General features: G+C 71.1%; 4 protein-coding genes across 10 annotated transcripts; 2 read left to right on the top strand and 2 right to left on the bottom strand.

Moving 5' to 3' along the window:
* Positions 1–41: 41 nt before the first annotated feature.
* Positions 42–4,523, bottom strand: PNPLA2 (patatin like phospholipase domain containing 2). Its single transcript, XM_051829799.2, has 10 exons — positions 4,398–4,523; positions 3,766–4,014; positions 2,369–2,601; positions 2,225–2,290; positions 1,779–1,988; positions 1,631–1,691; positions 1,343–1,498; positions 1,068–1,200; positions 834–956; positions 42–757 (listed from the first exon to the last, which is right to left on the bottom strand). Exons 2-10 carry the CDS (start codon positions 3,950–3,952, stop codon positions 475–477), a joined length of 1,452 nt encoding a protein of 483 aa, XP_051685759.1. The 5' UTR covers positions 3,953–4,014; positions 4,398–4,523; the 3' UTR covers positions 42–474.
* A 1,051-nt stretch (positions 4,524–5,574) lies between these two features.
* On the bottom strand, positions 5,575–7,008 carry RPLP2 (ribosomal protein lateral stalk subunit P2). Its single transcript, XM_070057027.1, has 5 exons — positions 6,783–7,008; positions 6,546–6,669; positions 6,405–6,453; positions 5,758–5,856; positions 5,575–5,685 (listed from the first exon to the last, which is right to left on the bottom strand). The coding sequence occupies exons 2-5, from the start codon at positions 6,666–6,668 to the stop codon at positions 5,609–5,611; spliced, it is 348 nt and encodes a 115-aa protein (XP_069913128.1). The 5' UTR covers position 6,669; positions 6,783–7,008; the 3' UTR covers positions 5,575–5,608.
* A 722-nt stretch (positions 7,009–7,730) lies between these two features.
* PIDD1 (p53-induced death domain protein 1) lies at positions 7,731–15,321 on the top strand. 7 transcript variants are annotated; one of them, XM_070056258.1, is made up of 16 exons: positions 10,309–10,539; positions 10,721–11,096; positions 11,432–11,845; positions 12,071–12,280; positions 12,362–12,416; positions 12,514–12,715; positions 12,795–12,920; positions 13,025–13,204; positions 13,282–13,429; positions 13,517–13,652; positions 13,881–14,031; positions 14,108–14,231; positions 14,301–14,419; positions 14,499–14,606; positions 14,689–14,888; positions 14,988–15,321. In XM_070056258.1, the coding sequence occupies exons 2-16, from the start codon at positions 10,799–10,801 to the stop codon at positions 15,232–15,234; spliced, it is 2,718 nt and encodes a 905-aa protein (XP_069912359.1). In that variant the 5' UTR covers positions 10,309–10,539; positions 10,721–10,798; the 3' UTR covers positions 15,235–15,321. The 7 variants fall into 7 exon arrangements, with proteins under 7 accessions (XP_069912311.1, XP_069912333.1, XP_069912303.1 ...); XM_070056210.1 differs by lacking the exon at positions 10,309–10,539 and adding an exon at positions 7,731–8,089 and having other exon boundaries at positions 13,517–14,031; XM_070056232.1 differs by having other exon boundaries at positions 10,305–10,539; positions 13,517–14,031; positions 14,782–14,888.
* A 445-nt stretch (positions 15,322–15,766) lies between these two features.
* SLC25A22 (solute carrier family 25 member 22) lies at positions 15,767–21,740 on the top strand. The gene is made up of 11 exons (XM_051830015.2): positions 15,767–15,870; positions 17,303–17,465; positions 18,106–18,273; positions 18,360–18,485; positions 18,596–18,651; positions 19,334–19,424; positions 19,752–19,870; positions 19,959–20,121; positions 20,206–20,360; positions 20,432–20,507; positions 20,581–21,740. Exons 3-11 carry the CDS (start codon positions 18,254–18,256, stop codon positions 20,732–20,734), a joined length of 960 nt encoding a protein of 319 aa, XP_051685975.1. The 5' UTR covers positions 15,767–15,870; positions 17,303–17,465; positions 18,106–18,253; the 3' UTR covers positions 20,735–21,740.
* The last annotated feature ends 29 nt before the right edge of the window (positions 21,741–21,769 follow it).

Here is a 21,769-nt window from a genome sequence, read left to right as displayed (position 1 = left end):
CCCCCGCCGCGTCACCCTGAGCCGGGAGTGCCATCGCCGCCTTCTGTAAACATTCTGGTTTTATTTAGCAAGCAGGGATCCTGAGCGGACGTTCCCAGTGGCTCTCGGGAAACTGCCCTGGCGTGGACCACACAGGTGTGGGTCCTAGTCAGAGGCCTGAGGCGCTCCTAGTGTCCACAGGGTGGGCAGCAGGCTCTGTGCACCTCGGGACACGTGGAAGCAAAGTGGCCGAAGCCAAGCTGTGCCATTTATTACGTCTGCCTTGGCGAAAATAAATAATTCTTCACACAGTTCTGTGAACCGGGACAAGCCAGGAAGGAGGCGCAGGTGCACGGTTCTCAGGTGGGAGGGGCCCAGGCGCCAGGGAGGGTGCTCCGCCCCCGCCCCACTGGGTGTGGCCAGCAAGGGGCTGTGGGGGCCTCACAGCACAACTCGGCATCGCGCTCTGGAGGAGGCAGCCCCGGGATCGCCGGCTCAGCAAGGGGGCAGGGGCAGGCCGGGGGCGCTCAGAGAGGGCTCCGGGTCCGCGGGCTGGGGGGCAGGCCCCGTGGGCTCGCGCAGGCGCAGGGCGTCGGGCGGGAAGGCCACGTTGGTGCAGAAGAGCCCGAGCAGCAGCTGGCGCTGGCACTCCTCCCACTTGGCCAGCGCGTCCCCCAGCGAGAGGTTGCTGCGCATCCAGCGGGGCAGCGCCTGGCTGCAGGACAGCGGCACGGAGGGCAGGGACTGTGCGCGGCGCAGCTCCGCCTGCTCCGCCAGCCTGCGGGGGGGGCGGGGGGGGCTTCAGTGGGGCTGCGAGGCAGCGGCGGGGCCCACGGGCGCTCACGGCGGCTCACCTGGCGGGCAGGTGGCTGCCCAGCTTCCTCTTGGCGCGCATCATCAGGTACTGGCAGATGCTGCCCGTCTGCTCCTTCATCCACCGGATGTCCTCGGGGACGTCGGGCAGCCACTCCAGCAGGCTGCGGAGGGGCGAGGGGCTGCGTCTGTGCCCCTGCGGCCGCCCCCCCGCCCGCCCTCCCAGAGCGCGGTGCCCGGCACCCCCTCGCGCCACCCTGCGTCCGGCCACCCACCGGATGGTGAAGGAGACGGCGCTCTCCAGCGGCAGCGTGTAGGGTACCATCATGGCGGTGGCCAGGCGCACGGGCAGCATGTTGGACAGCGTGGCCATCAGGTCCTTGGGCTCCACGCAGGCCTCCAGCAGGGCTGAGGTGGGGGGTAGGAGGTGGGCGAGGGTCGGAACGGCAGAGCCCCGCCCAGCGTGCGCGCGCCTCGGGCCTCAGTTCCCTGCAGCCCAACTGGGCCCCTCCATGCCCGTGCCCCTGCCTGCGCGCACGCGCATGCGCACCCTCATTGAGCCGTGCAGGCAGGTGCTCCAGGATGTGATCCTCCTCCCCCCGCGGCGGCAAGGGGGCCTCTCCTCCGGGCGTCTCCTCGGCCGGCTCGGGGTCGCGGGGCTGGGCGGCGGGCAGCGCCAGCAAGGGGTTGGGCTGGTTCAAGAGGCCTGCGGTGGGGGAGGGGGTGGGAGCGGGATGGCAGGGCTGACCAGCAGGGCCACCGCCGCTGCTGGCCGGCAGGGGGCAGCACCAGCCCGGTACAGGCCCCCGACCCCGCACCCGGGGCCGCGCGCACGCACCGTTCCGCCGCAGGAAGCGCAGGCCGTCCCTGTAGCCCTGTTTGCACATCTCCCGCAGCACCTGCGGCGGGACAACGTGAGCACACGAGCTCCGTCCCCGCCCCTCGTCCGCCCACCAGCTCCGGGCCGGCCCGTGGGCGCGGCTCACCAGGGGCTCGGGCGGGAAGAGCGCCTTGGACAGGCGGTAGAGGTTGCGCAGGTTGAACTGGATGCTGGTGTTGGTGACCCTGAGCTCGTGGATGTTGGTGGAGCCGTCCTGGGGGCAGATGTCGCTCTCGCCCGAGAACGGCGACACGGTGATGGTGTTCCTGAGCTCGGACAGCGGCAGGTTGTCCGAGATGCCGCCGTCCACGTAGCGCTTCGGCGGCGACACACGCACGGTCACAGGTGCGGGTGGCCCGCGCCCGCGCCCGCACCCGCCCTGCCGCTACTGCATTCGGGCCTCTTACCCAGTGGGCTCTGGCCGCCTGCCGGCCTGGGCAGCGGGCAGAGGCCCGGACAGCTGGGGGTGGGGCAGCCACCGGAAGTGCGGCTCATTGAGTGGCACCAGAAGTGTGGGGGGGTGTGCCCAGGGCCCCGGGCAGGGGTACTCACCACGCCTTGCAGGGCAGGAGGGATGAGGCCACAGTACACTGGGATGAACGTGCTGCACACGTTGGCCTGCAGGGCAGGGCAGGGCAGGGCCGTGAGCCGGCCCGGTCGGCCCCGCCCCCCGCCCCCCGCCGGCCCCAGGCCCACCTGGATGAGCTCCTCCTTGGAGCTGAAGTGGGACAGGATGACGTTCTGGCCGTCGGAGACGCGGGTCAGCGAGATGCCCAGGCGCCCGCTCGCGCGCTCATGGCCGTCGTCGGGCAGGGTCTTCAGCAGGCAGCCGCGGATGGTCTTCACCAGGTTGAAGGAGGGGTGCAGGGGCCCCAGGAACCGCTTCCGGGCCTCCTTGGACACTTCGATGATGTTGGCACCTGCCTCACCTGGACGCCAAGGCCAGGGTCAGGGGCCCCCGCCGGGACACCCGTCACCACCCCCGGGTGGCCAGCAGCGACTAGGACTTGCCCTCTGCCTGGTATTTCCCAACCGCCCGTCCCCGTGAGTCACAGCTCCGGGGTGGCAGTCAGCCCAGGACAGGGGACAGGGCACGGGCTTCACCCACTTGGCCGGCCCAGACCGCAAAGTCCAGCACAGCCCACAGACATCAGGCTGACGTGTGGGGGGCCCCCGTGGGGAAGGCAGCCCAAGGACAGCCCCGGGATGAGGCCAGTCTCTCCAGGGGGCAGGGCTGAGGACCTTCCTGGACACGCGTGGGCCCTCCCTCCCAGGCGGGGGGCTCTGCCCACTCAGGGACAGCCTCTGCTCCAGGAGTGTTTGGGGGTCGCTGGGGGACACGCATTGGGCATGGCACCCCGCCCTGGCCATGTGGCCTGTGTCAGTGGGAGGAGGCAGGACTGGGGGGGTCAGTGAGCCTTCCACCCCACGCCCTCCAGGCAAAGGTTCAGGAGGGGTCAAGGAGAACCCTGGACATGCGCCTGCTTGGCATGGCACCCAGGCCGGGGACCTCGTGGTCCTGGCGGGCTGGGGGCTGGGCAGGCCCCCGGGGACTCCTGAAGTGGCCTTGTGCAGTAAACACCGCTCCCCATGTGGCAGCCGGAAGTGCGTGTGTGGACAGGCCACTAGGGTACTGCTGACCGCAGGGCTCCAGAGTCCAGAAACACCCCAGGGAGTCCAGCACACGGTAAGCAAGAGCAGGAAGAAGCGCTGGCCCTGCCCAGACCCACTGACCCCTCCCCCAAGGTCCCCGGGGCAGAGCGGGGCCACACCAGGGCCCAGCCACGCAGCCTGGACCCGCACAGCCCCAGGACGCAGTGACCGCTGGCCCCGAGACCGAGGGGCGGGAGGGGGGTGGACCCGAGTTCCTCCTCCCCCACCGCGGCCCCGCCCCCGAGTTCCCTTCCCTTTCCAATGGAACAGCTCGGGCTGCACCTGCCGGCCGGGCCCTCCCCAGTGGAGCCCCGCACTGTCCGAGCAAAACAAACCAGGCCCCGCCCACGGACCGGCACCCCGCACACCCTGCGCCCGCCGCGGGGCCGGCTTCTCGCGCACGGGGGGCGCCGCCCGCCCGCCCGCGGGTCCCCGCTCACCCAGGCAGGCGCCCGTGACGAGCGCGGTGGCTGTGAGCGCCCCGGCCGAGGCGCCGTAGATGTGCGTGGCGTTGGCCACCAGGAAGGGCGCGTGCTCGCGGAGGCAGGAGGCCACGCCGACGTGGTAGACGCCCAGGAAGCCACAGCCCGCGAACGAGATGTTCCACTTGCTCTCCCGCGGGAACATCGCGGCGGGCGGCCGGCCGTGCGGGGCTCGGCTCCGGGTCTCCGCCGGCGGAGGCGGGGACGCTGCCGAGGGTGGCGCGGGAGGCGCTTTTAGTGCGGGGCGGGGCGGGGCCGGCGCGCGCGGCCAATGGGGGCGCGCGGGGAACGGCCGCGCCCCGGGGCCCCGCCCCCAGCGCCGAGATGCCCGCAGCCCCGCTTAGCCGGCCGCGGGACCCGACGAAGCCCCGGCCCCGCGGGGGTCGCAGGCCGGGGCACTCTCGGGAGCCTGGTGCGGAGCCGGGCGCCGCGCGGAGCAGCCTCCTCCTCCGGGTCCGCCCCGACACCGCCCCGGAAGCCGAGGAGCGCGGCCCCGCTGCCCAACTCAGAGCCGCGCCGAGCCGGCCTCGGGTCGGAGGACCCGCACGTCCGCCACGAGCCGCGCACTCCTCCCGGGCCCACGCGCCCACCTTGGTCAGTGCCGGGGTCCGACTGAGGCTCCTCCGGCCGCCTGGTCCACCTGGGGGTGACTGGCGCCCGCCCCTGCCCCGCCCGCGGTGGGTCCGGGGGCGGAGCGCTTCCGGGCGCTGTGCCTCCCGCCCCTTTCCGCATTTTTTCTCCGTGATCGTGGCCGGCTGGGCTGGCCGGGGCCCAAGATCGGTGTAGGGGCCCGTCCAGGCTGGGGCGGCGGCAGGTCGTGCCCACCTGCCCCTCTGGGAACTCGACGGGGATGTACTTAAGGGATCGTGCCCCTGGCGTGGGGCCAGAGCCGCCAAGCGCTCTGGGCCTGAGAAACAAGCCGGGTCACAGGTGCGGGAGGGCTGGGCGGTGACTGCCCAGGGTGAGCAGGAAAGGGGTGCAGGGTTGAGAGCGGGGTCCTGGAGGGGGACACAGCCCGACTGAGGAGGTGGGAGGGTGTGGCCAGGGACTGCCAGGAGACCCTCAGAGGGAGGGGCCAGCGCCCCAGGGCCACCCTGGAAGGTCCAGGGGGCTCACAAGGCACTGGACCTCCTCCCCAAGATCTGTTGCCAGGAGGCCGGGAGGCCGGCCTCGGCCCTCCGCGGCAGCCGGGCCCGACACCTCTTACCCGGTTTCCACAGCACCAGGGCCACTCTGGGGACAGACCCCTCCTCCAGCAGGCTGGGAGCCAGGGTCAGGGCGGGTGATTCCTGGAATCCTGGCCTGGGCTGGGCGCCGCGCTCCCTGGAGGCTCGGGTCACCGCTGCCCCCACAGCCCCTGGCCCCCCAGCCTACTCCACTAAGGGGCTTTCCGGAGGGGCTGCGCTGGAACCCGAGCCCCTGCAGTCAGGGCGCCCCCACCCAGCCGAGCCCGGGCGCAGCGACTCCTCCGCTGCGCACAGCCGGTCAGAGGCACGGCCCCCACGGGCAGCTGCTCCACGGCGCCCTGCTAACGCGTCAAAGGCCTCCTGGGCCCCCGCACCCCTGGGAGACGTGGACGCAGCTCGGGGCGCTGGCCGTGGGCTGGCCCAGCTCGTCCTCACGGCCGTCCGGGGAGTGACCGGCGGTGGAGGCTCCGCCCCCCTCAGCCTTTCACGCACAGCGTAGCAGAAAACAGCAGAGAAATCTCGGGTCCGCGGCCCTCAGGGGGCGCCCCGCAGCCCTCCCCGCACAGAGAGACTCAGAGGCTCCGGTACAAAGGCTTTATTGGGGGGGGGGGGGGCTAGTCGAACAGGCCGAATCCCATGTCGTCGTCCGACTCCTCGGACTCCTCCTTCTTCTCCTCCTTCTTCTCCTCGGCTGCAGGGACAGAGGCAGTGAGCGGCCGCCCGCGGAGACCCCAGCCCACGCCCCGGCTCCCCGCCCACTCACCTGCGGCGGGCGCCGAGCCGGCAGCAGGGGCCGCGGAGCCCGGGGCGGCAGAGACGGCCACAGCCGTGCCGGCGGGCACACTGGCCAGCTTGCCGATACCTGGGGGAGGCGGGGGGAGCGATGCCTGGAGGGCCCTCGCCGGCACAGCCCTTGGGGGGGGATCCCGCGGCCCCAAGACCCCGTCTGCAAACTCGGCTTTTAAATTACCAAGTCTCAGCACCGCGCGCCACGCGCAGCAGAGCCGTAGGAGCGCCCCCAACGGGACTGCCCGCACCGCGCGCGAGCGGGGCCGTAGGAGCGCCCCCAACGGGACTGCCCGCACCGCGCGCGGGAGCGGGGCCGTAGGAGCGCCCCCAACGGGACTGCCCGCCCCGCGCACGGGAGCGGGGCCGTAGGAGCGCCCCCAACGGGACTGCCCGCACCGCGCACGGGAGCGAGGCCGTAGGAGCGCCCCCAACGGGACTGCCCGCACCGCGCGGGAGCGGAGCTGTAGGAGCGCCCGCCCGGGACCGCCCCGACGCCGACCCCGACGCCGGCGCCCGCGCCGCTCCGCCCTGCTCTGGTCCACAAGCGAACCCTGGCGGGCCACGAGCCGGCCGGCAGGGATTAGGATGGACCCCCGCCCGCAGCCCGCGCCCCCCGCTCACCCTGCGCGATCACGTCCTCGATGTTCTTCCCGTTCAGCTCGCTGATGACCTGGCGGGGACACGCGCGGGGCGCTCAGCACGGGCGCGGGGGCCCGCACGCTCGGCGGCGGCGTGACCGGCCCAGCCCTCCCGCGCCCCCACCTTGTTCAGCCGGTCGTCATCCGCCTCGATGCCCACGCTGTCCAGGATCTTCTTGATGTCTTTGGCGCTGGGCGAGGAGTTGCCCCCGAGGGCGGCCAGCAGGTAGGAGGCCACGTAGCGCATGCTGCGGGCGGCGGCGGCGTTACCGCGGCGACCCCCGCGCGCAGCCCGGGGAGGCCCCAGCCCCGCACCCCCGCCGACCCCGCGCCCGCTCCCGAGGCCCGGCGCTCCACTCACGCGGCGGCGGCGGCGGACGGGCCTCACGCGTGCGACCTCGGCGGCGTCCGGGGCGGAAAGGAAGGCGCCGGCGCAGTGGGCGGGGGTAAACCGCTACCCAGAAGCCTCTGCGCCGGAATGCGAGGCGCCTCCGGATGACGTCCGCGGCGCGCAGCCAATGACGGCAGGAGAGGCGCCATCGTTCGCTGCCTACCCAGGCGGTCGCCGTGGCAAAAGCGAAAGATTGTTCCCGGACTGGCTTCCCGGATACCGTAGGGCCGAAGGTCCCTGGATATGGGCAGGGCGGCGGGCGAAGAAGGCTGACCGGGACTTCGTCTGCCTTCCGCGCCTCGCGCTCCCAGCATGCCACGCGGCGCCTACAGAGCCCAGCATGCAGCGCGGCCGCCACGCGCGTGCGCATCTCGTGCCGCGAACCACGAGTCCCATGATGCACCGCTACCGGAAGTCGCGGCCCCTGCCGGCCTGGAGCGGCCGCACGTGGGCGCGGCGAGCCTGCGCGCCCAGCCGCCTCGCCTGGGCCCCGCGCGCGACACGAGGTCTGCGTGACCGGCCGATGGCGTCCGTGTTCTCGCCCGCGCTGGCCGCGCGTCCGTCCCGGCACGCGTGGCTCAGTCACCCGCTCGGGCCCGCGACCCGGGTCATGGGGGCCCCACCCTTGCTGGGGTAGTAGAGAAAGACGGGTCTTGTGCGGCCTGGGGAAGCGTCCCTGAGCTGAGAGGGGACAGGGAGCCAGCCCGGCGCGCGTCCTGATGGGCTCCAACCGGAGCGCAAGTCCCCGCGCGTGGGTCAGGACCCAGTGTGTGAGCGCACCCCGAGCCCCCAAGCGTGGGGTCAGGAGCCGTGTGTGAGCGCGCCCCCCCCCGAGCCCCCGCGCGTGGGGTCAGGCCCGGTGTGTGAGCGCGCCCCCCCCCGAGCCCCCGCGCGTGGGGTCAGGCCCGATTGTGAGCGCACCCCGAGTCCCCGCGCGTGGGGTCAGGAGCCGTGTGTGAGCGCGCCCCACCCCCGAGCCCCCAAGCGTGAGATCAGAACCCGGTGTGTGAGCGCACCCCGAGCCCCCGCGCGTGGGGTCAGGCCCGGTGTGTGAGCGCGCCCCGAGCCCCCGCGCGTGGGGTCAGGCCCGGTGTGAGGGCGCCCCCCCCCCGAGCCCCCGCGCAGGGCGTCAGGAGCCGTGTGTGAGCTTGGGCCGCAGGCCGCCCCTCTAACGCAGGAGGACCCTGGGCACTCGGGAAGTGGGAGGCCAAGTCCTGGCGAGGGCGGACTCCGGTGCAGCCCCAGAAGCAGCTGTCCGATGCTTCACGCAGAGATGGGTGCGTTGCTGGGTTTTTGGTGATCGCCACCTTTCTGAACCGTGCAGTTCGCGGAGGCCGCGTCACTGCTGTGGCCTCACAGCCCCGCCTGGTCCCTGGGCTGCACCCCCAGCCTTAGCGACCCCCATACACTCACAGCAGAGCTACAGAGCGAGGGAGACAGACGTCTTTCATCTGCTGGTTCACTCCTCAAATGGCCACAACTGCTGGGGCTGGGCCAGGCTGAAGCCAGGGGCCTGGAGTTCCATCCGGGTCTCCCACGTGGGTGCGGGGGCCCAGGTGCTCTCCCAGGGCGTCAGCAGAGCTGGATCGGAAGTGGAGCAGCCAGGAACCAGTGCGCATGGGGTGCCAGGGTTGTTGCACCGCGCCAGCCCCCTGGGTCTCTGTGTGTCGTTTTAAATACGTATTTATGTGGAAAGCAGAGCGAAGGGAGACAGCCAGGTCTTCCACCCGCTGGTCCATTCCCCACATGGCTGCCACGGGGAGGCCGGGCTGCAGCCGGGATCCAGGAACTCTGAGTCTCCCCTGTGCGGGGCGCCCGGAGCACCCGGGGGGGGGGCTGCATGGGAGGTGGAGCAGCCAGGACCCAACCAGGCCTCCTGGAGGGCGCTCCTGCTGCCACAGGGTGCCTGCCCTGCTCGTCTATTTAATAGATTTGAAAGGCAGACAGAGGGGCGGGCGCTGTGGCAGAGCAGTGAGGCTGCCACCTCAAAAATAGGTGGGGCCGGCGCCGCAGCTCAATAGGCAAATCCTCCACCTTGCACACCGGGTTCTAGTCCTGGTCGGGGCGCCGGATTCTGTCCCGGTTGCTCCTCTTCCAGGCCAGCTCTCTGCTGTGGCCAGGGAGTGCAGTGGAGGATGGCCCAAGTGCTTGGGCCTTGCACCCCATGGGAGACCAGGAGAAGTACCTGGCTCCTGCCTTCGGATCAGCGCGGTGCACGGGCCGCAGTGCACCGGCCGCGGCGGCCATTGGAGGGTGAACCGATGGCAAAAGGAAGACCTTTCTCTCTGTCTCTCTCTCTCTCACTGTCCACTCTGCCTGTAAAAGAAAAAAAAAAAATAGGTGGCCCATACGGGCGCCAGTTCCAGTCCCGGCTGCTCCACTTCCAATCCAGCTCTCTGCTGTGGCCTGGGAAAGCAGTGGAAGATGGCCCAGGTCCTTGGGCCCCTGCACGCGCATGGGAGACCCGGGAGAAGCTCCTGACTTCGGATCGGCGCAGCTCCAGCCGTTGCAGCCATCTGGGGAGTGAACCAGCAGATGGAAGACCTCTCTCTCTCTCTCTCTCTCTCTCTCTCTCTCTCTCTCTCTCTCCCCCTCTCTCTCCTCTCCTTCTCTCTTTCTCCTCTCTCTGTGTAACTCTGAATTTCAAATAAATAAATATTTTTTTAAAAATAAAAGGCAGAAAGAGATCCATGAACTGGGTCAGTCCCCAGCTCAGAACAGCCAGGGCAGGGCCAGGCCAAAGCCAGGAGCCTGCAGCTCCATCCAGGTCTCCTGGGGGCGGGGACACCCGCTGTCTCCCTGGGGTGCAGCTGGGCCGGGGAACAGAGCTGGGGCTGTGGTGTCTGTGGGGGCTTCCTGTGGGTGGGGTCCCTCTTCCAGGGGAACGTGTCCAAGGTTCCTTCCTTAGCACCTATCACATTCACTCCTTTTCTCTCTCTCTCTCTCTTTTTTTTTTTCCCAGAGTGGTGGTTTTATTTTTAAATTTCTGTTTTCATTTTATTTGAAAGAGACTGAGATGTTCCAGAGACAGGTTCACTCCGCAAACTCCTAAACAGCCAGGGCTGGGCCAAGCCAAACTAGGAGCCTGGAGCTCAGTGGGCCCCCCCCCGTGGGGGGCAGGGGCCGAGTGCTTCAGGCATCTCTGCAGCCCCCCAGGTGCACAGAGCCAGGACCCTAACCTCTCGGCTGTAGGCTCCCAAGGGTACACCGAGTGCCCACCCCAAATACACTCCATGAGGCTCAGAAGTACCCCCCTGATTGGGCCTATGAAGGATCCCCCCTTCAAACGGCCACTAGGCGGGCACTAGGAGGGAGGCCTGGCGGGAGCCGCGGGTCCACCTCGCGGCGGGCAGGGACGAGCAGGGGAGGGGCGGCGCGGGGAGGGCGCACAGGCCTGGCTGGGAGCACCTGGCACCTGTTCTGCTGGGTGACAACAGCCCCGCGTGCGGTGGGCGGGGGGCGTGTTTGGAGGGGCGGGGCCCAGAGTCCCCGCCTGCCCGCCCGGAAACGCGCGGGCGGGAAGCGGGAAGCGGGAAGCCGGGCGGGCGCCTGGACCCGGGTGCGCGGCGCCGCGACCCGGCCGGGGTGTGCAGCTGCCCCCGACGCGAGGGACCGCGCTCCTTCCCTGGCGGCGGGGGCGGCGGAGCGTGGGCTCTCGGGGCTGAGCCGCGCGGTAGGTGCGGGTCCTAGGCACCGCGGTCCAAGCCGATGCGCGAGAGGGTCGAAGGTGGGCTCTTAACCCCAGGACTGGGGCAGACTGGGCTCCCCACCCCAGGCAGCGCTGTCCACGCTCGGTGCCCCTCAGACGCTGGACCACAGCCCCCAACAGTGACCCTGCAGAGCCCAGGCTGAGGGGGAGGGGGAGAGACCCAGCCCCCATCACACTCACTCCTCTCCCTGCCTCGCAGCTTCCCAGGGCCTGCCTGAGCAGGCCTGCTCTGCGAGCTGGGACATGCCTGGCCCCCAGGGACGGCCGGGGGGTGACGATGGCCACAGTGGCGGAGGGGCTGGAGCCCGAGGCAGCTGCCACGGGAGATGCTGCAGCAGCGGCGGCGGTGGGTGCCGGGCCCGGGGCGGCTCCTCTCCTGGCCGGGAAGCAGCTGAACTTGGACCTGTACCCCGCGGGCTGCCAGCGACTGCTGCACCTGTGCGCCCAGCAGCCGACGCAGCTGCTGCAGGTGGAGTTCCTGCGGCTGAGCACCCACGAAGACCCCGGGCTGCTGGAGGCCGCCCTGGCCCGGGTGCCTGCACGCCTGCCCCGCCTCCGCTCCCTGGTCCTCAAAGGTGAGCCCGGCCGCGGCGTCTGACCCTCTCCCCACCCCTCCCTGCTGCCCTGCCTCAGGCCCGCCCCCACCCATCAGCTGCCCTGGTCCGCCGTCCCCTGCGCTCTGTGGAGCCTGGCTCCCCCTGAGCAGATCCAGTGTGGACGCCGCTCCTGGGGAAGGACGTGGGCGGCGCTGCCTGGGGCTGAGCCATGGCTCCATCCCTGCGCCCTCCGCCTGCAGCACCGAGCCCGCGTCTGCCTGTCCCCATGCAGCGCCAGGTGCGGGGGCCAGCAGGGCCGAGCTGGCAGCCAGGGCCCTGGCTCTGAAGGTCACGTCTGCCCCTCCCCGTCCCAGGAGGCCAACGCCGGGACATGCTGGGTGCCTGCCTCCCGGGCACCCTGACCACGCTGCCAGCCAGCCTGAGTGGCCTGGGCCGCCTGGCCCACCTGGACCTGAGCTTCAACAGCCTGCGGACGCTGCCGGCCTGCGTCCCACACATGCGCAGCCTGGACGCTCTCCTCCTGTCCCATAACCGCCTCTCGGAGCTGCCCGAGGCCCTGGGAGCCCTCCCTGCCCTCACCTTCCTCACTGTGACGCACAACCGGCTCCGGGCGCTGCCCGCGACGCTGGGGGCGCTGTCCACCCTGCAGCGCCTCGACCTGTCTGAGAACCTGCTGGACTCCCTGCCCGCCGCCATCGGGGGCCTAAGCCGCCTCTCTGAGCTCAACCTGGCCTCGAACGCGCTGCAGAGCGTCCCGGCCTCCCTCGGTGAGTGGCAGCGGAGGCCCTGGGCTCCTGGGGCAGCACCCTGCAGCCTCACATGGGCTCTGGCCCCTCTCCGCTTCTGTAGGGGCCCCTGCACCCGCAGCCTGCCCTCAGCCCAGCCTTCAAGGCCTCCATGAGGCCCACTGAGTCTGCCAAGGGGCGGTGTCCGCGAGGGTGGCCCCCGCAGGCCCCCCCTCCCGGCGCTAAGCCGGCCCCGCCTGCCTGCAGCCCGCCTCCGGTGCCTGCGGCTCCTGGTCCTGCACAGCAACCGCCTCACCTCCGTGCCCGCTGACCTGGCCGGCCTCCCGCTGCTCGCCCAGCTGGACCTGAGGGACAACCAGCTCCGGGCCGTGCCCCCTGAGCTCCTGGACGCACCCTTCGTGCGCCTGCAGGGGAACCCCCTGGGCGAGGCCCCAGCAGCCTCCCCGAGTCCCCCAGGTAGGCCTGTTGCCAGGGAGGGGCACCACAGGGGAGACGCGGGCGGTGGCACCCCCCAGGATCTGTCCGCCCCTCCCGCAGGGACCCCCATGGATCCGGAGATGCCTCGGCTGCGCCTGACCTCGGACGCGGGCAGGTACCGGGCAGGGCTGGAAGAGCGGCCAGGACGTGCCCTGGGGGTTCTGGCGTCCACGGGGGCCCTGTGTGTGTGACCGACGCTCCTCCACCCTCAGCTTTCCCGTCACCCCGTGGGGCTGCTCCGTGACCCTGGCCCATGGTGTCCGCCTGCTGTTCCCGGCCGGGGCCACCACCGCCCCCGTCACCATCCACTACCAGCTATGGCTGCCGCAGCCGGGCCTCGTCTCGCTGGGCCCTCACGACTCCCTGCTCAGCAGTGTCCTGGAGCTGTGGCCCCACGGGCTGACCTTCCGGCAGGCACGGCCAAGGCAGGTGGGGGGTGGGCGTGGAGCCCCCAGGCCCGGCTCTGGCCCTCACACGGCCCCCTGCCTGGCAGGATGTGAGCCTGTGGCTGCTTGTTGTCCCCCCACGGACCCAGCTTTGCCGTGAGGTGGTGGTCAGGACCCGGAGTGACGGCAGCTGGAGCGACCTGGAGACCTTCCTGGAGGAAGAGGCACCCAAAGTGAGAGCTGCCCAGGCCTGGCCTGGTGCTGTCCACCCCTGCCCGCTGTTTGCCTGGACCCCCGGCCTGACTCAGCCTCTCCTCTGACCCCTCCCCTGTCCCAGCGGCTCTGGGCCCGCTGCCAGGTGCCCCACTTCTCGTGGTTCCTCGTGGTTCTGCGCCCTGTGTCCGATGCCTGCCTGGTGCCGCCAGAGGGGACCCTGCTGTGCTCCTCTGGCCACCCTGGGGTCAAGGTCACCTTCCCCCCAGGGGCCACCCAGGAGCCTCGTCACGTGTCCATGCAGGTACGGCCAGCATAGGGCCATGGGCGGCTGGGGCGCCTCCGCGCACGGTGGACACTCAGGCGGCCTGTCTGCCCCAGGTGCTGCGCATGGCCGGCCGGGAGCTGCGAGCCCTGCTTGGGGAGCCTGGGGCCGCCGTGAGCCCCCTACTGCGCCTCTCGCAGAGCGGCCCCACGTCCTTCCTGCGGCCGGTCACCGTGCAGCTGCCCTTGCCCCCTGGCCTCACAGGTGAGAGGCGGCTGTGTGGCCCCTGGGCCGGTGGCCTGCAGGGCAGCCCTGCAGCGGGGCCTCAGCCTGCTGTCCCGTCCTGTCCAGGCCTCGACCTGGACCGTTCCCGCCTGCACCTGCTGCACCGGGCTCCTCCTGAGGCCACGTGGGATGACATCACGGCTGCGGTGGCGCTGGAGGTCACCCACCTGTATGCACGCTTCCAGGTCACACACTTCTCCTGGTCAGTGCCCCCCCCCCGCCCTCAGCCCCATCCCTGTGTGCCCAGCCCCTGGTCACTCCTCCTGGTCAGCCCCCCAGCCCCAGGTCACTGCTCCTGGTCAGCCCCCCCCAGCCCCTGGTCACTCCTCCTGTTCAGCCCCCCAGCCCCTGGTCACTGCTCCTGGTCAGCGCCCCCAGCCCCTTCAGCCCCGCCCCCGTCTGCCCAGCCCCCAGCTCACCCGCCCCCCAGGTACTGGCTCTGGTACACCACCAAGGCCCGCGTGGGGGACCTGGCCCGCAAGGCCTGGGAGCGGCTGCGGCTGCACCGCGTGAACCTCATCGCACTGCAGAGGCGCCGGGACCCCGAGCAGGTCCTGCTGCAGTGCCTGCCCCGCAACAAGGTGGGGCGGTGGAGGGGGCGGGCAGCAGGTGGCGGGCGTGGCAAGGCCTCGGGCTGCAGCGCGCCGGTGCCCGCAGGTGGACGCCACCCTGCAGCGGCTGCTGGAGCGATACCGCGGCCCCGAGCCCTCCGACACTGTGGAGGTGTTCGAGGGCGAGAAGTTCTTTGCAGCCTTCGAGCGGGGCATCGAGGTGGACGCTGGTAGGCTCTGTGCCCCCGGGGAGGGGCGGGTCCCTGGGTGCGCCCCCTGCTGAGCCCCCTGGCCCCCAGACCGCCCCGACTGCGTGGAGGGCAGGATCTGCTTCGTCTTCTACTCACACCTGAAGAACGTGAAGGAGGTGTACGTGACCACCGCCCTGGACCGGGAGGCTCAGGCCGTGCGAGGACAGGTGGGCGGGGCGGGGGCGGCGGTAGGGCCCGGGCTGCCCGGACACCCGCCGGAGCTCTGAACCCCGCCTGATCTCCCAGGTGTCCTTCTACCGGGGCTCGGTGCCCACGGAGGTGCCCAAGGAGGCCGCCCGGCAGAGGAAGGGTGCGGACGCCCTCTGGATGGCCACTCTGCCCCTCAAGCTGCCGGTGAGGGCAGGGGCAGGGCTGGCCCGGGGTGACGGAGTGTGGAGTGGCGTTAGGGGCTCACCGCACACTCTCCCTGCCACAGAGACTGCGGGCGCCCAAGGGGCGGGGGCAGGGGGCCAGCCTCTCCCTGGCACCTCTGAACCTGGGGGACGCTGAGAACGGCTTCCTGACTCAGGCCAACCTGCTGAGCGTGGCCGGGCGCCTGGGGCCCGACTGGCCCACGGTGGCCCTGCACCTGGGCCTGCCCTACGGGGAGCTGCAGCGCATCCGCCACGACTTCCGGTGAGGGGAGGCGGGGTGGGGCCGGCGCAGGCTGGGGAGGGAGGGTGCCGCCGCCGGGGGCCCAGGGAGCACGGTGCCAGCGCCTCTGCCCCCTCCCAGGGATGACCTGGACGGGCAGACCCGCCACATGCTGTTCTCCTGGGCCGAGCGCCAGGCCGGGCAGCCGGGGGCCGCGGGGCTGCTGGTGAGGGCGCTGGAGCAGAGTGACCGGCGCGACGTGGCCGAAGAAGTCCGCGCGGTCTTGGACCTCGGCCACCGCAAGTACCAGGACAGCATCCGGCGCACAGGCCTGGCCCCCGAGGACCCCCCGCTGCCGGGGCCTCCAGCCTCACAGGCCCTGGCCTAGGCCTGGCCGGCTTGGGCTGGGCAGAGCCCCCAGCGCCCGGCCTCTCAGTGGTCGCGTGTGCAACAAATACAGATGGTGCCATCTGCCTCCCGGAGCTCCGTTCATTTGTGGGGCGGAGGGGGGAGGCCGGGTGCCGAGAGGGCGGCCGTGGCGGCCGGGCAGGGGCTCTGTGCGCCGTGCATCTCCCCAGGGAGCCGGAGGAGCCTGTGCTACAAAGTACCCGCAGTGGCCGACCGGATACAAAGTTGCCCTGTGGCTGAGCTGTGTGTCCCTGCCCTGGCCGCCCGCTTGGCCAGTGGTCCCCAAGCGCGCCCACGTGTCTGGCTTGGGATTGGGACCCCCTCCCCTTCCACAGCACCCCCACCCGCGGCCCCTGGGGCCTCGGCCTGAAGAAGCGCTGCCTTGAGGGCCCGACTCCGGGCTCCCAGGTGCCGGCGGGCGCGCGGCGGCGGCACGGCCGGGCGCAGTGGCCCCGGCGGCCGGGAGGGGGAGCCGAAGCCCGCGTGCGGGCCGGGGCCGGGGCCGGGGCCGGGGGCGGAGCGCGCGCGGCGCCGAGCGGACGCGCCTCCCCGCCTAGGTGCTGGCGGGCGCGCGGCGCGGCGGGGAGGCGAGCGCGGCGCGGCTCGGCGGAGCGCGGTGAGTGCCCGGGGGCGGCCGCGTGCGCCCACTGGGGCGCGGCCGGGGCGCCTCGGCGCGGGGAGGTGACAGCGGCCGGCCAGGGCGCAGGGCGGCCGTGGCAGGGCCGGAACCGGCGGATGCTGCGGCCGCCCTGTCGCCCGGGTGTGGGAGGCCGTGCTCGGCCCCGGCGGTGCCGGGCGCGCTCCCCGTGCACACGTGTCCTCGAGGGTGGGAGCCTGGCGCCTGAGCTCAGGAGCGGCCGGGCCAGGGGCGCGCTCGCGGCCCCCCCCCCCCCCCGCGGACATGTGTGGACACGTGCGTGGCCGGAGTCCCGGCAGGGCCTGAGCCGGCAGCGGGCGCCCCCGACCGCTTCTCCTTTGTCCGCCGTTCGGGGCGCGGCGCCATGGAAGACCCTGTCCGAGCCTCTCCAGCCGCGGGACAGAAAGCGATTGAATGGGGAGGCAGCGGCCAGCCCGGGCTCCGAGCCTCACCCCCCACTGCCTTTCTTGGGAGTAGGAGGAGCCGGCAGCCTCCTCCGTGGGAGAATTCACCCTGCAGGCCCGGGAGAAGCAGCGCCGGCCCGGGCTCTGCTGCTGTCCCCAGCCGGCCCGGGGCCTCGGTTTACCCAGCGGGGAGGGAGTGGACAGCGAGGGCTGGCTTAGCCCTGGGGCCTTTGTGGTCCGGCCAGGACCGCTGGGTTTCTGAGGCAACGTGGGTGTCCCTGGAGGGCCTGTGACAGCTGTCTCTCCCGCAGGGCTGGGAGCCTCCGTGGAGGCAGGAGGAGGGGGATGAGTCCAGGACGCTGCTCTTTGCTCCCCGTCCCAGGGCACAGAGCCTCCTTCGCTCTGCTGAGGACTGGCCCCTGCCATGTGGGTGCCCCCACCCCAGATGGGACCTGAGGGCTGGGCCCGACCTCGCCCTAGAAGGCCTCAGGGCAGCTGGAAGAGCTGGGTGGGGCTGGGGGGAGGGAGAGATCAGGTTGAAGTTCAGAGGTCGGCAGGAGGCCCTGGGTGGGGCTGAGCCAGGTGAGCGAGAGCCTCGGTGACACTCAGCCAGCCCCGTCTTCCCTACTGACCCTGTGTGCTCCTGCCCCTAAGGGACACAAAGGCACGGGTGGGCACTGACTCATCTCCCCCCGGGGCACAGGACAGACCGCCCTCCCGGTCCTGGGGCCCTGGACAGGTTCCGGTTGGGAGGCGGTGCTGCACTCGGCCCAAAGCTACAGACAGGACCCCCGGCTACCACACCCCCAGCCGCGGGAGGCGGTGGGTCCCCGGACCACTTCCCCCATCCCTGAGGGCCCAGGCCCTGCTGGGCTCTGAGAAATGTCCCACCTCCTCTTCCCTTAGCCCCAGCTCGCCCAAAGTGAAAGAGAAAGTCGCCCCCCCCACAGGCCCGCCCCACCCCGCCCCTCGGCCAATCCCTGAGCCCCCCTCGCCTCCTCCCCCAGCCTCCCGGCTGCCGGCTTTATCTGCCAGGGGAGGCGGCTTTCTGGAGTGCTGGAGGATCCAGTGCCGCCGGCACCTCAGCGCGGGGGCTGGGGGGAGAGGCGCAAGCTTTCGGAGGCACCTTGGGTGCGAGCCAGCGAGCGACCCCGGGCAGCAGGCTGCGGGGTGAGTCTGTGATAGCTGACCCCCGACGGGACAGGGGTGGGGGCGACACGGGAGAGGATCCAGGGCTCCAGGACCCCCCATTTCACTTCTGATGGCTGCCCTCCATGGGAAGCCCCTGAGGCTGGCTCTGGCCCTGCGCTGATGGGAGACGCCCCTTCTTTCTTGCCTGCAGAGGATGGGGGGCAACCATGGGGAGCCCCAGGCCAGCCCCCCCGGCTGCCCACTTCCAAGGCCCCCGGAGGTCCCAGTGGCCACGGCCCTCTTGGCAGCCCTGAGCCAGGTGCTGGTGGGGTTTCTGGGGCGCCAGCCCCCATCCTGGAGAGGCCGATGCCAGCGTGTCTGCTCAAGGGCAGGGTAGGGGTGACGGTCACCACAACCGGGTCGGTCCAGGGGTCAAGGTGCACGGGCAGCCACGCTGACCCATGCCGCTGTCCCCCAGAGCTGCCTGGCCCTTTAAAAGCTGGAGCTCAGCCCGTGTGCACGTGAGCGCCAGCGTGTGCGTGTGGGAGGCCAGCCGGGAGGACACGGGTGGGGGTGAGGGGGTAGACATGCTGGTGGCTGCAGCCTGGGGCGGGGGTGAGGGGCAGACGCTGCCTCCCCTCTGCAGGCCCTGCTCTATGCCTGCCCCTCTCCCCTGCAGCACAGAAGCGCAGCGGCAGGCACCTACACAGTCCCTGCAGGTGGGAGGCCAGCACCTCCCCCTCGCCCGTCCACCCTCTGGCCACCACCGACACCGCCTCCCCTCCCCCGCCGCGTCTCCTGCTCCTGCCTGGCTGTGCCGGAGTTAAATGGCTGAGAAACAGATCAGGTCAGCAGCAACCCCCAGCCCCCCCCCCCCGCCCCAGGCCCCATCTGTGGTCGGGGGGCAGTCCTGACGGCCCCCTGCCCACACAGCCTGCCCGCCAAGCTCATCAACGGCGGCATCGCCGGCCTGATCGGGGTCACCTGCGTGTTCCCCATCGACCTGGCCAAGACGCGGCTGCAGAACCAGCAGAATGGCCAGCGCATGTACTCCAGCATGTGAGTGCCCGGCGGCCGGGGGCAGCTCCGCCCCTCCCTCATTCTTGGAAAGGGAGAACCCTCCTGGGGCAGGGCAGGGGCCCCAGGTCACCCCCTCCCCTTGGCTGCAGGTCCGACTGTCTCATCAAGACTATCCGCTCTGAGGGCTACTTCGGGATGTACCGGGGTGAGGCTCGGGACGCTCGGGACGGGGCAGCGTGCTGTGAGTGCTGTGTCCCCTGGGGCTGGCTGCACCTGCTGCTGGCAGTGGAGACTGGGATGAGGGAGGGGCCGGCCCGGGTTTATGGTAGCGGCTCCCGGCCGCTCACCTAGGCCTTACCCCCACCTGCCCTTGGTGCTGGTACTCCCCCCCCTCCGCCCTCTGGCACAGGCAGGAGCCCATCTGTGCCTAGAAACAAGGGGGGGCTGTGGCTGCAAAGCAGCTTAGGACACACTCGGAGCTGGGATTTGCCCAGAAGCCACGCAGCCCTGAGCCTTCGGCACTGGCGCACGGCCTCCCCAGGGCTCTGCCCCCACGGACCTGGACCTGTGTCCTACCAGTGCGAGCACCCGTGTTCCCCATGGAGGCCTCCCAGTGGGCTCTGGGCTCCCTGCTTCACTGCCCCATAGCAGAGAGACCAAAGCCAGAGGAAGGGGGCTAGCGGAAGGCCCGGCCCTGTCCCCACCAGTCCCGCCCCACCTGGCACAACCCAGGCCCAAATGTGGGTAAGAGGGCAGGAGGAGGCAGCCGAGAGCGGCTGGGATGGGGCTGTGCCAGCCGGAAGGCCGCGCTGGCTGCCAGCCTCCCAGCCCAGGCCACCGAGCGTGTCCACTGTGCCCCACCCCGTCTGAGCCCCGCGCGCCCACAGGAGCTGCCGTGAACCTGACCTTGGTCACCCCTGAGAAGGCCATCAAGCTGGCGGCCAACGACTTCTTCCGATATCAGCTCTCCAAAGACGGGTGAGGGGCTTGGGTGCCAGGGGACAGAGCAGGCCAGGGCTGAGGTCAGTGTAGCCAGCTGGGTGCCCCCCACCCGCCTGCAGGCCTCACCTGGACTGTTTGACCTTGTGGGGGCAGCCCCCCCACACACACACAGGGGCCCAGGGCCCCGCCCTCAGCCCCCAGGGCAGCCTCACCTGCAGTGGGAGGGACACTCGGCACCCCAGCTCCCTGCACGGGGCGTGTCCGAGGCTCAGTACCCCTCCCTGCCCCTGTGGCAGCAGCGTCTGTCTCACCTCTGGGGTAGGGAGCCTCCCCCTCCTCACGGGCCCCGCCCCTGCGTGACAGGCAGCCGCTGACCCTGCCTAAGGAGATGCTGGCGGGCTGTGGGGCTGGCACCTGCCAGGTGATCGTGACCACGCCCATGGAGATGCTGAAGATCCAACTGCAGGACGCGGGACGCCTCGGTGAGGGCGGGGCTTGCGCGGGGGGGGGCGGGGCGGCCGCCGGGGCCCCACCCCTCCCAAGGAGACTCAGCCGCCCCTGTGCCACCAGCCGCCCAGAGAAAGATACTGGCCGCCCAGGCGCAGCTCTCGGCCCAGCCCTCGGTGGAGGCCCAGGCTGCTCCCCGGCCCACGGCCGTCCAGCTCACCCGGGACCTGCTGCGGACCCGCGGCATCGCAGGCCTCTACAAGGGACTGGGGGCCACGCTGCTCAGGTTGGAGGGCCGGGCTGGTGGCAGGCGGCCGGGCCCCGCCCCCAGCCGCGCCGCCCCCGCCGCCAGCTTGCTGCCTCTCCACAGGGACGTCCCTTTCTCCGTCGTCTACTTCCCTCTCTTTGCCAACCTGAACCAGCTGGGCCGCCCGGCGACCGAGGAGAAGTCGCCCTTCTACGTGTCCTTCCTGGCCGGCTGCGTGGCCGGGAGCGCGGCCGCCGTGGCCGTCAATCCCTGCGATGGTCAGTAGGGGCCAGGGCGGGGTGCGCGGGCTCCCGGGCGGGGCTCCGGCGCTCACCCCCGCCTCTCTTAGTGGTGAAGACGCGGCTGCAGTCACTCCAGCGCGGCCTGAACGAGGACACCTACTCGGGCTTCCTGGACTGCGCCAGGTGCGCCGGGGCGGGGCGGGGCGGGGCGTGGGGGGCGGCGCCGGCCCTGGTCCTGACCTCCCCTCCCCCACAGGAAGATCTGGCGGCACGAGGGCCCCTCGGCCTTCCTGAAGGGCGCCTACTGCCGCGCGCTGGTCATCGCCCCCCTGTTCGGCATCGCGCAGGTGGTGTACTTCCTGGGCATCGCCGAGTCTCTGCTGGCGCTGCTGCAGCGTCCCCAGCCCTGAGCCCTCCCCCGGGGCGGGGGAGCTGGGAGGGGATGCAGGGTCCACGTGGGTGGCACACACCCAGGGCTTCGCCTGCCCAACCTTTGGGATCAACGTCTTATTTATGTAGAAAATGCGGAGATTCTTACATTCCTCAAGCCAGCCCCTGCCCCAGTCCTGTGCCGGCTTGAAGGCCCCCGGGGACGGAGCTGGTCTCTGGGCTGGGGGCTCCCAGGCCTGGGCTGGGCAGACTGGACCCCACCCCCTCCAGTCCACCGCCTCTCATCTCTGAGGCCCTCCTGGTCCACGGAGGGGATCCATACAAATCTATTTATTGAGTCTGCTGCGCCCACGTGGCTCTGCCATCTTCCCGTCCGTCCGTCCGTCCGTCTGGCCTGCCGGCCGGCCCTGCTGCCTAGCTCACGTCGGCCTGGCCAGCATTGGGGGGGAGCCACACCCACCCTGTGGGACCCACACGTTGTGAGGGGTGGGTGATTGGGGAGCAGGTCCCGCCCACCAGCCCTCAGCTGGCCTGGCCCCGTGGGGCCCGGGTGCTGTCAGGCTGTCCAGAGAAGCCCCGCCCGGCCCCTCTTGCTGCATCTCCTGCAGACCTCTCCTGAGACACCCCCGTCCCTGCCCTGGGATTGGTCGGCCGGAGAGCAAGCAGGAAGACCAGCGGCCGGGCTGCCCTCCCCCAGGGTCCACTGCTCTTGGGACCTCTGCCGGAGGCCCCTGGCCACCCCCAGACCCCCAGACGCTGGGTGGAGGCCTCTCCCCGCCCGTCCCTGCCATGTGAATGTGTTGGTGATTGATCTGACGTGCTGGTGCTGTGTTCCCAGACTGGGCGCCCCAGGCCCTCCCCCACCCCGTGACACTACCTGGGCTCAGTTCTCGGTTTCCCCGTCACCTCCGTACCTTGGAAGCTGTGCTGCTGCTTACAGATTATATTTTTTTTTCCTTTGAAGAGTTTTAAAAGTAATTTTTTGTGTCTTGTCATGTAAGAGGATAAATAAATATTCTACCTAGATGCCTCTCTGGGAGTCTGTTTGGGGGAGG

This window comes from Oryctolagus cuniculus, chromosome 1, assembly GCF_964237555.1.
Source record: "Oryctolagus cuniculus chromosome 1, mOryCun1.1, whole genome shotgun sequence".
Taxonomy (NCBI): domain Eukaryota; kingdom Metazoa; phylum Chordata; class Mammalia; order Lagomorpha; family Leporidae; genus Oryctolagus; species Oryctolagus cuniculus.
This window is presented reverse-complemented; position numbering and strand designations above follow the sequence as displayed.